This window comes from Pan troglodytes, chromosome 1 (assembly GCF_028858775.2).
Source record: "Pan troglodytes isolate AG18354 chromosome 1, NHGRI_mPanTro3-v2.0_pri, whole genome shotgun sequence".
NCBI lineage: Eukaryota > Metazoa > Chordata > Mammalia > Primates > Hominidae > Pan > Pan troglodytes.
The window spans coordinates 139,046,737-139,060,064 of NC_072398.2; the positions used below are offsets into that span (position 1 = coordinate 139,046,737).

The 13,328-nt window shown below is 38.4% G+C and overlaps 1 protein-coding gene and 1 pseudogene across 9 annotated transcripts in view; one reads left to right on the top strand and one right to left on the bottom strand.

Annotated features, from left to right (window-relative positions):
• BTBD8 (BTB domain containing 8) overlaps positions 1-13,328 on the bottom strand; it is a 103,463-nt gene that overhangs the window by 64,017 nt on the left and 26,118 nt on the right. For 7 of the 9 annotated variants that reach the window (XM_016922386.3, XM_016922387.3, XM_009425322.4 and 4 more), the window contains one exon: positions 11,768-11,885. The exons of the other annotated variants lie outside the window; for them this stretch is intronic. In XM_016922386.3, coding sequence (XP_016777875.2) covers positions 11,768-11,885 — 118 coding nt within the window. The remainder of the gene's footprint in view (positions 1-11,767; positions 11,886-13,328) is intronic. 9 annotated transcript variants of the gene reach the window in all.
• On the top strand, positions 4,081-4,956 carry LOC107967307 (glyceraldehyde-3-phosphate dehydrogenase-like; annotated as a pseudogene).

Genomic DNA, 13,328 nt, shown 5'->3' on the forward strand with positions numbered 1-13,328 from the left:
AGAATGGCGTGAACCCGGAAGGCGGAGCTTGCAGTGAGCCGAGATCGCGCCACTGCACTCCAGCCTGGGCAACAGAGCGAGACTCCGTCTCAAAAAAACAAAGAAAAAAGAAAAGAAAAGAAAAGAGCTTATAGAATAAGGATACAAAGTAAAAAGCCAGATGTGGCGGCTCACACCTGCAATCCTAGCACTCGGGGAGATTGAGGCAGGAGGACTGTTTGAGCCCAGGCGTGTGAAACTGGCCTGGCCAACGCAGGAAGAACTTGTCTCTACAAAAAATACAAAAATTAGCTGGGTGTGGTGGCGTGCACCTGTGGTCCCAGCTACTCAAGAGGCTGAGGTGGGAGGATCACTGGAGCTAGAGAGGTCAAGGCTGCAGTGACCCATGATCGCATCACTGTACTCCAGCCTGGATGACAGAGCAAGACCCTGTCTCAAAAAAAAAAAAAAAAGAAAAAAAGAAAAAAATTTGTACAGCTATACATGTTTGTGATTAAGCTAAGTGTGATTACAAAAGACTAAAAAGTTTCAAAAAATTAAAAAGTTTATAAAATGAAAAGTTACAATAAGCCAAGGTTAATTATTGAAGATAGTTTTTTAAAATAAATTTCGTGTGTATCCTTAGTATTTATAAAGTCTACAGTAGTGTACAGTAATGAACTGAGCCTTCACATTCACCCACCACTCACTCAATGACTCACCGAAAGCAACTTCCAGTCCTGCAAGTTCTATTCACAGTAAGTGCCCCATGTAGATAGGTGTATCGTTTGTCTTTTCACACCAGATATATCTTTCAGTGCCAGAAAGTAAGAAAATGCTCAACACACACACACATACAGACACACACACACTGAGGGAGTAAAAGGGACACAAGAGCCACCTGAAAGAGCTCCCACAGCTAAAGTTGTAACAAATAGAGCAAAAAAAAAAAAAAAAAGAAAGAAAGAAAGAAAGAAAAGCCAAATTATAAGCTAAAGTACAAAATAAGTATCTATGAGTCTACACTGATATATGTAAGTGATTGAATAAATTAATATGTAGAGGAGAAGAGGTAAGTTTTTTGTGCAGAAGAATTCCAAATAATTTATGTGGATAATACCCCTGGTTCAAGGAGGTAGAACATTACTTTCTATCACTTAAATATGGGCTACACACAGTGACTTCCTTCCAGAGAGCAGAGTCTGGAAATGGGAAGTGAGGAGAGGAGTAACTTATAGTGGAGAAACCAGATGAAAACAAGGTCATCATCAAGGTTAACATAAACAGTGATGTCATGTTGATCACATGTACCTTTAATATGATATAATGAAAATGGCCCTTTATCTTTGTGGTCTTCCTGTCCCAAACCCATAATCCATGAAATTGTGAGAAAAACATCAGATAAACTCCATTTAAGGGAATTTCTATAAAATACCTGACCAGTACTCCTCAAACTGGAATGTCATCAAAAAAAAAAAAAAAAAAAAGTCTGAAAAACTGTTACAGCCAAGAGGAGCCTAAGGAGACAGGACAACTAAGCATAATGTGAGATCGGGGATTGATTCCTCAAATACAAAAGGACACTAGGTAAAAACCAAGGAAATCTGAATATACTACAGACTTTAGTTAATAACAAGGTATTGATATTGACTCAATTGTAACAAATGTACTATAAGATGTTAAAAATGAGGAACTAGGTGTGGGGGTATACGAGAATACTGTACTCTCTTAATTTGTCCGTAAATCTGGAACTGTTCTAAAAAATAAGGCCAACTAAGAAAAAATTAGGATTCTGCTTCTACCCATAAGTACAGGACTTCCCTACCTTCCATTTAATAATTAGAAAATTGGACAAAATATGACCATGGAAAAAGGCAGTACAGGACTCTGATCCACAAGAGAAGAAAAACAAATGAAGTAAGCTCTACAATCACAATGCTTTTCTTCCTAGAAGCAGTTTCTAGTCAATGCACAGGAAGGACAAACGAGCAGAGCCTTGTGGCTTAGCTGAGCTGAGGAGATGATATAGGAGACCCAAGAAGCTGAGTCAGCTGAAATTTGTGGGGTGCAGTAATATAGAAGAGGGAGTCATGAAGAACTGCAGAAATCGGAGTAGATACTCCCTCCCTTGAGCTTTGGCTGAATATAATTTGAGTGTGCATAAGGTAAAACTACACAAAGCCTGGCAAAGAATAAAAGCCAGGAAGCTATATGGCTGACAGATATTCAAGTTCCTTCCGGCCAGAACTGAATACTTGGGGCACTAAGAAAAGATCCCAGAAACCTCAGTAGAAAGGCTTTACAACATTTAGAGCAAAGGCTATCCTAGATGCACCCTAACAAAATTTAAAAAGAAGCTTCATAAACATGAAGCTGATCCACAATAACTTAAATGCCTGCTAAAAAAAAAAAACCTTTAATAATCTTTTTCAAGAAAAACAATAAAGTTCAAACATTCAAAAACATAATATTTATAATGTCTGGCATTTGATTAAAAACTTATTAGGTAATGTGAAGCAGCAGCAAAATGTGAACATTAAAAGAGGGAAAAAATCAGTCAATATTATCAGACCCAGAAATGACAAGAGAAGATGGAATTAACAGACAAAGCATTTTAGGGCTGAGTATGGTAGGTCACACCTGTAATCCCAGCAATTTGGGAGGCTGAGGCAGAAGGATTCCCTTCTGCCAGGAGTTCAAGACCAGCCTGAGCAATAATGCGAGAACCCATCTCTATAAAAAATTTTTTAAATTAGCTGAGTATGATGGCAAATGCCTGCAGTCCCAGCTACTCAGGAGGCTGAGGCCAGAGGATCACTTGAGCCTAGCAGTTCAAGGTTACAGAAGCTATGATCGTATCACTGCACTCCAGCCTGGGCAACAGAGAGTGATCCAAAAAAAAAAAAAAAAAAGTACAATGGTAGACTTACACTCAAACATATTAATAACTACATTATTACAAATAGTCAAATAGTCTACTCCAATTAAAAGGAGATTATGAGACTGGATAACAAGAGCAAGACATAACTATTTGCTATCTAAAAGAAATTAATTTTAAATCCATTTTAAATATAAAGACAAAGTTTGGAAGTTAAAGGATATAAAAAGAATACCACATAAACACTAATCATAAGAAAGCTGGAGTGGTGATATTAACCAAAGTAAACTTCACAACAAGTGACATTACCTGGGGTAAAAAGCAACATTTCATAATAAAAAGGACTCAATTCATTATGAAGAAATAACAATCCCAAATGTGTATGTAACAAATAATAGAGCTCCAAAATACATGAAGCAAAAACTGACAGAATTAAAAGGAGAAACAAATTTATAATGATACTTGGAGACTTCAATACTCCATCAGTAATTAATAGGATAGGTAGACAAAAATTCAGCTAAGGTTACATAAAACTTGAGCAACACTATCAACCAATTTTTTCATTTATAGAACACTCCACCACAGGACAACAGAACACATATTCTTTTTAAGAACATGTGGAACATTCACTAACACAGACCATATTCTGGGCCATCGAAAAGTCTCAATAAATTTAAGCAAAACTAAAATAATATAAAATATGTTCTATGACCACCATGGAATTAAACTAGAAATCAATAATGGAGAATTATCTGGAAAATTCCCAAACAGTTGAAATTAAACATACTTCTAGACAACCCATGGGTAAAGAAGAAATCAAAAGGAAAATTAGAAAATACATTTATTTGAGTGAAAATACAATATATCAAAATTTGTAGGCTACAGCTAAGCAGTGCTTAGGAAATGTTTAGCTTTTAAATGCTTATTGTAGAAAAGGAAAAACGTTTCATATTAATGATCTAGAATTCCATCTTAAGAAAGTATAAATGGCAGCATAAATTAAACCTAAAGTAAGCAAAAGGAAGAGAAAAAGTGACAGAACCTTGCCATCTGCTCCTTCCGTTCTTGGGCAGCACCAGTCATGTCCCTGAGACATCATGGTAAAAGTGAAGCCCAGAGTAAATGGAATTGGCCATATTGGGTGCCTGGTAATCAGGGCTGCTTTTAACTCTAGCAAAATAGATGCTGTTACCATCAATGACTCCTTCACTGACCTCAAATACATGGTCTACATGTTCCAGTATGATTCCACCCATGGCCAAGTTCCACGGCATTGTCAAGGCTGAAAACAGGAAGCCTGACATCAATGGAAATCCCATCACCATCTTCCAGGAGTGAGATCCCACCAAAATCACACAGGGTGATGCTGGTGCTGATTATGTTATGGAGTCCACTGGCATCTTCACTACCATGGAGAAGGCTGGGGCTCACTTAGAGGGTGGAGCCAAAAGGGTTATCATCTTTGTCCCTTCTGCTGATACCCCCATGTTTGTGATGGGCACGAACCATGAGAAGTATAAAAACCTCAAGATCATCAGCAATGTCTCCTGTACCACCAACTGCTTAGCTCCCTGGTCAAGATCATCCATAACAACTCTGGCATCATGGGAGGAATCAGGATCACAGTCCATGCCATCACTGCCATCTAGAAGACTGTGGATGGCCCCTCTGGGAAACTGTGGTGTGATGGCTATGGGGCTCTCCAGTACATCATCCCTGCATCTATCTACTGGTGCTGCCAAGGCTGTGGGCAAGGTCATCCCCAAGTCGAACAGGAAGCTCAATGGCGTGGCCTTTCATGTCCCCACTGCCAACATGTTAGTCATGAACCTGACCTGCTCTCTGGAGAAACCAGCCAAATATGATGACATCAAGGTGGTAAAGCAGCATCAGAGGGGACCTCAAGGGCATCTGGGGCTACAATAGCACCAGATTGTCTCCTCCAACTTTAACAGTGACACCCACTCTTCCACCTTCAGTGCTGGGGCTGGCATTGCCCTAATGACCACTTTGTCAAGCTCATTTCCCAGCATGACAATGAATTTGGCTACAGCAACAGGGTGGTGGGTTTCATGGTCCACATGGCCTCCAAAGAGTAAGAGCCCCTGGACCACCAGCCCCAGCAAGAGCATGAGAGGAAGAGAGAAGTGTTCAATTGTTGGGGAGTCCCTGCCACACTCAGTCCTCCAAACACACTGAGAATCTCCCCTCCTCACAGTTTGTACACCAGACCCCCTGAAGAAGGAGGGATCTCAGGGACCCTGACAATCAAATGAATATTTAATGCACTAAGTTTGCTATATAGTTTTTATTTTTCTATAAAAGAGGACAAAGATAGTGACCTCAGAGTATGATTGAGCCTATTTGAACAGATAAAAAAAATTATGTGTGCTGCCGAAGCAAGCACAGAATAAAAAATTTTTAGTCTGTAATTCTTTCCTTAAAAATGGAAAGCCAGATTTTAAAAACTTTTTTAAATTATAGAAACAATATGTTTGTAATAAACTTCAATATAGAATTGGATAAAGTGAAAATTTTAAGTTCTCACCCTGCTTCTTCGTTTACTTCAATTCCATGACCTAGAAATAACCACTTTTAGCAGTTTATTGGATATCTGCCAGGACTTTTTTCCATGGCAGTCTTTTCTTTCACACTGTTGAATATCGATAGATAATCCATTTAATCCTCAGTACTTCATTCATTTCTTTATGAATCCCAATCTCAGCACCACAATACTTAGCAAATAATAAGTGTTTTTTTAACAATTATTTCTTACTTTATCTGACTATGCCTAGTGGTAAAGGTATATGAATATATAGCATGTCATGATTTATATGTGTAGCAGTCATGAGAATATACCCCTCTAATCTTTTTTTTTTTTTTTTTTTTTTGAGACGGAGTCTCACTCTGTCGTCCAGGCTGGAGTGCAGTGACGTGATCTCGGGTCACTGCAACCTCCGCCTCCTGGATTCAAGCGATTCTCCTGCCTTAGCCTCCTGAGTAACTGGGACTACAGGCACATGCCACCGCGCCTGGTTAATTTTTTGTATTTTTAGTAGAGACAGGGTTTCACCGAGTTAGCCAGGATGGTCTCAATCTCCTGACCTCGTGATCCGCCCGCCTCGGCCTCCCAAAGTGCTGGGATTACAGGCGTGAGCCACCGCACTGGGCCTACCCCTCTAATCTTTGACTGCATAATGACTGATAGCTTCAGCTACAGCACTCGGAAATTTATTCCACCTAGGTCACAAGGCCATCTCACCAGAAGCTACTTCCTGACAATGACTGAAGCCAGCAAGGACAATAAGGCAGGTCTAGCCCTAGAAAACAGGCGCTTCTCTGATGGGTGCCTTTGGCACGGGAACTTTCCAATAATGGCCTTGCCCAACTTTTCTTGGAACTCCACTGCAGTCTAAGATGCTTCTATCTAACTTCCTTCTCTTTCTCCTTCACCCAGAGTCAAATCAGCGTTGCAGTCTAGCAGCTCTGTTTTCTCTGGCTTTCTCCCTATGTTCTCTCACATACATTTAGCCTAATACATTTCTTGAAAGTCTAATCCCATCTTTGTGTCTACTTCTCAGAAGACTTGAACACAGCATGTCAGCCATTTCCATTTTAGTAAAATTAGAAGCATCTGAGGCTTAAACAATTACTCTGACCTTAAAACAGAAACTTAGAAAACATTCCTACTTAATTAGGACACATGCCTCAGGTTTAAAAATAATGCTGTAGATGGTATGGTGTATTAAAAATCTTCGCCAAATTTGTTATTTTCCAACATGCCAAAAACTATTTTCTCCTTTTGATTAAGTTTAATTTCAACTGTTAATGCTGCTTCTGGCTCTATCAAGATGCCCTAATTTCCGCCTTGCTGCTGCTTTAGTACACTGCTATTCAATACTTCCTAATGTTAGCTGAACTAGATTCACTACTCCAGGCAGAATAATGGCCTGGATTATGCAGAGAAGCTCTAGAGAAGGAAATTTTAGTAGGACTAATTTTTAAAGTATTCTTGCTCTAAGAATGTATTTATTTATTTATTTGCTTTAATTCCACATAACTGAGTAAGGATTAAATCCAGAGTGGTGAATCTAAATTTTTGGAGTAATCACTATTGTCCATGTCACTTCTTATCAAATACTTTAGAGAACATAACTTTGTAAGAGCAAAGTTAACCTTCTCTTGAGAATTTTGTGACATCCATTGACTATAGCTTTCATAGGACTGGCCTTTCTGAAGTTAAGTGCCATGGATACTCAATTATCCAACAAAATTTGGACTAATAGTTGTTTAGTTAATTGAAAAAAATGAGGAATTAAAGAAGCTATTTTTGTATACTATAATTTTACTCTAACTTAAGAAGAAATATGCATTTAATTCACAAATCTTTTATCATAAGGCCCATCTTTTTTTTAACATGGGTTTGCTGATATAAGCCTCATTTTCACAAAAACAATACATATATACACTATGATACCTAGTTTGATTTTAATTTTTTTTGAGACAGGGTCTTGTTCTGTTCCCAAGGCTGGAATGCAATGGCACTCACTGGCTCATTGCAACCTCAAACACCTAGGCTCAAATGATCCTCCCACCTCAGCCTCCCGATTAGCTGAGACTACAGGTGCACACCACCATGCCCAGCTAAATTTTTTTGTAGAGATGGGGTCTTGCTTTGTTGCTTAGGCTGGTCTCAAACTCCCTGGTTCAAGTGATCCTCTCATCTCAGCCTCCCAGAGTGCTGGGATAACAGATGTGAATCACTGCACCTGTTCACAACAGCAATTTTTTAAGTGCCTTTCCCTTATTTAATCCTTCCAAAGCACTCATCCGAGTTTTCACTGGAACAATAACTTTTCTCTTTCATATTTTATGTATCATTGACTTATATTCATTGTCATCAAAATAATAAATTCAAATGGCATACGCAGGTTTGGGAACAAACCCAAGTGACTCTTGAAAGGCATTTTAGACTTGCAGGTCCCTGTGGCATTACTTGTCTCTGCTTTTTTGTTGCCTCATACAAAAAACAGGCCACTTAACCACATTTAGGCCATAGTTTGCCCCCTGATATAAGACAAGCTAGAACAGGCAACATATGTGCCAGTCTTACAGATATCTATTACATACTTATAGCAACTAACATTTACTTTTGAAAGCTTACAATGTGCCAGGTACTATGCTAAGTGCTTCATGTGCATTATCTGATTCAATCTTCACAGCCATCCCATGCTATAATTTCTACTACTATTCCTTTTACAGATAAAAATATTGAAACTTGGAGAGATTAAGTAACTTTTCAACAATTAATAAGTGGTAGAATTTTAAAAATAAGCGGTGGGATCATAATCTAAACACAAAAAGACCAACTTCTCAATTACTAAATCATACCACTTCTGAAAAAACCTTTAGCTTTTTCAAGGACATACAAAACAATGATCTTCGGACACAGTGCCAATTTACTAAATATTCAGAGAGATATTAAAGGAAGATTTGACATCTTAACCAAATGAATGAATGTCTAATGGTATATTATCAGGCATTGATAAGAAAGGTATTCTGGAAGATATACCAGATTTTGAGTGTCACAAAGCTCAAGTTAGAAATGATGGGGCCGGGTGCAGTGGCTCACACCTGTAATCCTAGCACTTTGGGAGGCTGAGGTGGGCAGACTACTTGAGGTCAGGAGTTTGAGACCAGCCTGGCCAACATGGTGAAACCCTGTCTCTACTAAAAAGCACAAAAATGAGCCAAGCGTGGTGGTGTGCGCCTGTAATCCCAGCTACTCGGGAGGGTGAGACGTGAGAATCCCTTGAACCCGGGGGACAGAGGTTGCAGTGAGCTGAGATTACGCCACTGCACTCCAGCCTCGGCAAAAGAGCAAGACTTTGTCTCAGGAAAAAAAAAAAAAAGGAATGACTGCTCTGCTTTTTCAACGAGGCAGCATAAGAGAATTTTAATTATGGAACATAGAAGTGCAACAAATTATCTTAAAAATATAACATTCAACTTCTTTCATAAAACATTAAAATAATAAATTACATTAAAAAATGGGAAGTCAGCAGCCAGGTGCGGTAGCTCACGACTGTAATCCCAGCACTTTGGGAGGCCGAGGTGGGCGGATCACAAGGTCAGGAGATCGAGACCATCCTGGCAAACACAGTGAAACCCTGTCTCTACTAAAAAATACAAAAAATTAGCCAGGCGTGGTGGCAGATGCCTGTAGTCCCAGGTACTTGGGAGGCTGAGGCAGGAGAATGGTGTGAACCCAGGAGGTGGAGCTTGCAGTGAGCCGAGATCCCAGATGGTATTCATATGGCAATTGAGAGCATTTCAGGCAGGAAGATAATGTTACAGAGGTCCACAACAAGGGGTAATGTGCAGTAGCATCCCAGGATACAATATTCAGAAAAGTAGTAACATAACTAATGGAATCCATGAAGGCTAATCAGGTAGTAAGCCCAATGAGTGCTCAGTAACAACTGTAATTTAATTCTCACAATCACATTATGAGATGGAGACTGTTATAATCCCCATCTCTGATAAGGATGCTGAAACGCAGAATGAATGGTTAAGTGACTTACTCAAATTCACACAGCTAATAATGGTGGACATGGAATTAAAACGCATGCAGATTGTCCCCACAGTCCACACACTCTTAACCACTCTGTTAGAAACGATTTCTTTGGCTTAGTTGTGCCACCACAAGCAAGTGAATGGCATCAGACTGTCTTTCAGCATAGGAAGTGTTCCGGGGATTGGGCTGAGGATCATGGTAAAGAATGGACAGAGCAACTGGAGAGACTACCTTGGAAGACCTGTGTTATGAGGGGTGTTACTGAGGAAGTAACTTGACCATGAAATATTAGCTTAATAGAAGACCATACCGATTTGGACACATTAAACTAGCAAACTAAGGTTTTAAAAATGTTGATACCTAAACTGAATAAAATTCCAGTCATAAATCCTGGTCCTTTGTAAGTACTTGTATTGATCTTTAATATATAAGTATGTATAATTAAAAAATTAAAGCAGCCATATTACAAAAGGATTTTTAGCCACACCACTAGAAGAATGCTGACAATGATCATCTAGAACAAGAAGTAATTAAGAAAGTTCCAATGTTGGGCTTTAGATGAATATGTATTCTCTGAACTACTGACACAATACTCCTTAAACTACATAATAAAATTAATATGTACTATAAACAGAAAGATGTTTGAGTCTGGACTAGGAAGGTAACCTTATAATTTAAAATTGGCTATTCTAACTTACATAAGGGCAAGAAAAAAGTAGGAAAACTTATTGTCTTTCTAGTTAATATGAATTTCTTTTTTACTGCTAGGTGAACAAAATAAACCAGAAATGTGAGCAAGAGCTGTCCTAGAATACAAACCTAATATTCTAGGTCCAGCTCTTAAAACACAGTCCTGTTAGTTCATTGTCAGGCAGCACACAGGGAGAGGCCAAATATAGGCACTGTTTGAGGACATATTGGAAATGGTCACAGGGTCCTGCCTTCCCTGTATGACAGCAATAGCTATAGGGCTCTATAACTTTGGTAGGATGCCCACATGGTCTCATGAAAAACCTGGACACAAAATAAAATTAATTTTTAAAATACAATTGTGTTGGTAAAAAAAAAAAAAAAAAAGAAAAGAAAACAAGACAGAGAGACACACACCTACACCCACACCATGATTTAGGAAATATACCCATGATATGGAAAATATAATGATCAATCTAGATTATATTCTGAATTTTGCAACCTTTAATGCAGATTTCACAAAAATTAGGAAAATGCATATATGTATATTTACAAAGTACATAGTCCCATAGAGAAAAGTTCAAATTTTGAATAGTAAATAGCTAGTTCAGACTAGCAATCCTTGGGTTGTATTGCTGTCAACTGGCAAAACCAGCGTGATTTCTAAGAGTACAAATATTACTACTATTTGGCTTGGTGGATTACAGTAACCTAAACCCACTGTTAATTTCATTAAGGGCTGTGCACCCCTGAACCTAGAAGATTACCACTTGCCACTGCAAATACTCTGGCTCTTTCTGTTCAGTAGCGCCAGAATAACTTCTTATCAACATTCTATTTGAAACACAAAGAGGAGGAAGAACTGCCTGGGTTCCTAAGTTTTCTGGTTCAGATTCTAGTCCACAGTGAGACCCAGCTGCACTTCTTTCCCTTGAGTTCAAAAAGATAATATGTATTTCTTATTAAATTTTTTTCTGCTTTTAAGCAGATTTTAGTTACTTGCAATCAAAGAGCCTGACTAAAACAGGCAACCGGCTTTAATTTGAAATCTAAATGCCTGGAATGTCTAAGCAACCCAATTCTGAAGCAGAACAATGGTTTTTAAAAAGTACATTGAAATATTAAACCTCCTAATCAATGCTATTCATGAGTATCAACTATTTTGAATCACGGAATCTGAGCCAAAATGCATTCAGAGAAAATACATGTCATTCATGTAGAAATAATACTTCTCAATACTATAATGCCTATAAAATTAAAAACTGCATTTAACTACATTTTCTATGACAGTGGCTTTCAAATCTATTTTAGGCAACAGAACATTTTCTTCTAATAAAATCTTAGGTTCATGCCCAATGCAGAATATAGATGAGATCTGCTCTGGCAGAAACATATACGTGCACATGTCTGGGTAGGCCAACGTGTGCACGTGTGAAAACCTGCAGAAAACCTTGCCTGATGGTCAACCTCTTCCCCTGTTGGACTCCCCCTGAGGAATCACAGTGGAACCCCTTTGGCCTTCATGGAACCCCTGTGGCCTGTGTGAAAACCAGAGCTTGAAAACCACCGTACTGCAAAGAGACAGCTGCCCTTCCATACTCTACAGCCACAACCAAGACAGCAAATCAGTCGTGTCTATTTACCTGTGAGCTTTAAAACGTTTTCCATCAACAAAAATATCAATATCTGGGCAACAAGGTTTCACATAAAGCTTCAATAAATCTTCTCCTAATTCAGATGCAGGCTCCAAGTCATAATTATCTTTAAAAAAGAAAAACAAGACTAAAAAATAGTTTAATATTACAAACATCCAAAAATTGTTTTCTATTATTATCAAGAGGTTTCCCACATAATTATCTCAATTAGTTGCAATATGTAAGTGGTAAATTAAAAATAAAACAAAAAGTTTAAATCATCTAGACTTTTTCCTTTGAAATATATATATTTCCACTTACATGTAAATATAGATATAGTCATGCATTGCTTAATAACAGTCATGCATCCCTTAATGACAGTTCTGAGAAATATGTTGTTAGCTGATTTCATTCCTGTGTGAACATCACAGAGTGTACTCACACAAACCTAGATGATATAGCCTATTACACACATAGGCTATATGGTATAGCCTATTGTTCCTAGGCTATAAACCAGTACCGCATGTTACTGCAATGAATAGTGTTGGCAACTGTAACACAATGGTAAGCAGTTGTGTATGTAAGCATAGAAAAGGTACAGTAAAAATCTGGTATCATAATCTTATGAAACCTTTGTCATATATGTGGTCCATTGTTGACCAAAATGTCATTATGCAGCACATGACTGTATACTTTTAAATATACATATTTAAATATAGGTAGTATTATCACAAAATTATACACCAAAAATGAAGCCTCTTTATGAGCATCTTTTTCTAATTTTTAATTAGAATTAATTAATTCTTAATTAGAAATTAGAAAAATTTCTAATCTCTATGTTTCTTCTTGTGGGTCTCTAGGTTACTATGACCTGTGTTATCAGGCTAACACAACATTGGATTATCTAAAAAAAACTGTATTTTATTTTTTAGAGACAGAGTCTTGCTCTGTCACTCAGGCTGGAGTGCAGTGGCATGAACATAGCTTACTACAGCTTCAAAATCCTGGGCTCAAGCAATCCAATCCTCCCACCCTAGCCTCACAAGTACCTGGGGCTACAGGTATACGCCATCATGCTCAGCTACTTTTATGTTTTATAGAGACGGGGTCTCCTTATGTTGCCCAAGCTGGTCACAAACTTGGATACCTTTTGAAATCAGATCATTCTACAGTAAACTATGGTCCTTAATCGCCATCATTCCCTGAACAGACTATGACCAATTTGACTCAAATATTGTTGAACTATCTATCTTGCCTAAATTTTGATTTGATTAATTTTGATCAGTTTGGTTTGTAGGGGCCCCTATAAAAGACTACACTTTTTTTTTTTTTTTGAGACAGAGTCTTACTCTGTCGCCCAGGCTGGAGTGCAGTGGCGCAATCTTGGCTCACCACAAGCTCCGCCTCCTGGGTTCATGCCATTCTCCTGCCCCAGCCTCCCAAGTAGCTGGGACTACAGGTGTATGCCACCAAGCCTGGCTAAATTTTTTGTATTTTTAGTAGAGACGGGGTTTCACCGTGTTAGCCAGGATGGTCTCGATCTCCTGACCTTGTGATCTGCCCGCCTCAG